At 24.5% G+C, this 1287-nt stretch overlaps 1 protein-coding gene across 1 annotated transcript; it reads right to left on the bottom strand.

Moving 5' to 3' along the window:
- Positions 1-732: 732 nt before the first annotated feature.
- Positions 733-1059, bottom strand: EIN_050480 (actin, muscle, putative; the record flags this gene model as incomplete). The annotated part of the gene is made up of 1 exon (XM_004255342.1): positions 733-1059. One exon carries the CDS (start codon positions 1057-1059, stop codon positions 733-735), a length of 327 nt encoding a protein of 108 aa, XP_004255390.1.
- Between the last annotated feature and the right edge of the window lie 228 nt (positions 1060-1287).

Genomic DNA, 1287 nt, shown 5'->3' with positions numbered 1-1287 from the left:
TTTGACTTATTTGATAAAATAGTTCAACTTAAATTCAAACTTTTGAATTATTTATAAAACATTTCTTCATTCATAAACTCAAATTAATTGGTTTTTGTAAAAGATTCGTCTTTCATACAATAAAATATATAATTTAACAAATGAATATCAGTAATAAAAATAATACGAAAATAAACTGTTTTTATAAACAAATAAAATTGTTAACAAAATCGATTAAAGAATACTATCAGATATTCAAGTTTTTCGAAAACATAATAAAAAACACTTAAAAAGTGTGCAAGATTGTAGGTTTGATATAACCAATAAGATTGGTTCAAACCAAAATAAAATAAGAACATAACAAAAATATTGTTGTCGAAATAAAAAATGGATTTCACTCAAACTAAAAATACTTAGAGAACCAAATAACATCAAAATATTACTATAAAAACCCACTGCTTACTATTAATTTTGTTCGTTATTCATCTAACACAACAATAACATTAAATTAATTATCTTATATGGTAAAACAACGCTATAAAACATCAATTTAAGTCGAGAAAAATAGCAGTTTTGGATACATTATACAATGCTTGACAAAAGAATAATTAATTGTATAGTAATTTTAATTATAAATAAACTAAAAAAACAACCTTTGGATAATATAACTGATAGTAAATTATTAATTATTTTATAATTGATTATAACAATAATTATTAAAACTAAACCAAATGAACACCAATACAAATATAATTAAATTGAGTCAAGCATAAACAGCCTTCTCATGCTTAATCCTTGTTCATCTGCGAGCGCCTCCATTTTAAGTCTGTCATTAATGCCTGAGTACATAGATGTTCCGCTTGAAAAGACGATGTTTTCATACAATTCCTTTCTGATATCAACATCGCACTTCATGATTGAGTTGTGAGTAGTATCGTGGATACCTGATGCTTCCATAACAAGTAATGGTATGGAAGAGTGCTTCTGGCATCTGAATCTCTCAATGTTAGTGATGATGACTTGACTATTTGAAGGTTTGTTTGATTTTTCAAGTTTTGATGATGAAGCATATTTTTGCATTTTTTCGTCAAATCAAATGCAATGCAACAAAGTTATTTATAATAATAAGCAACTATTTATTTTTTGAATTTTTATTTAAATAAAACAAGAAATTTGTGTGTTATTTCACACAATTATTTAATGTTGATTTACGATATTTATTCGAATTTTAAATGTTTTTTCTGGATATAAGGATTAAAAATGATAATGTTTGATTATAAATTGGGTTGCACATTTTCGGTTTTAAAA

Source organism: Entamoeba invadens, assembly GCF_000330505.1.
Source record: "Entamoeba invadens IP1 unplaced genomic scaffold scaff_1105074725779, whole genome shotgun sequence".
Taxonomy (NCBI): domain Eukaryota; phylum Evosea; order Mastigamoebida; family Endamoebidae; genus Entamoeba; species Entamoeba invadens.
The sequence above is the reverse complement of the archived record's forward strand: the minus strand, read 5'-3'. Positions and strand labels throughout refer to the sequence as shown.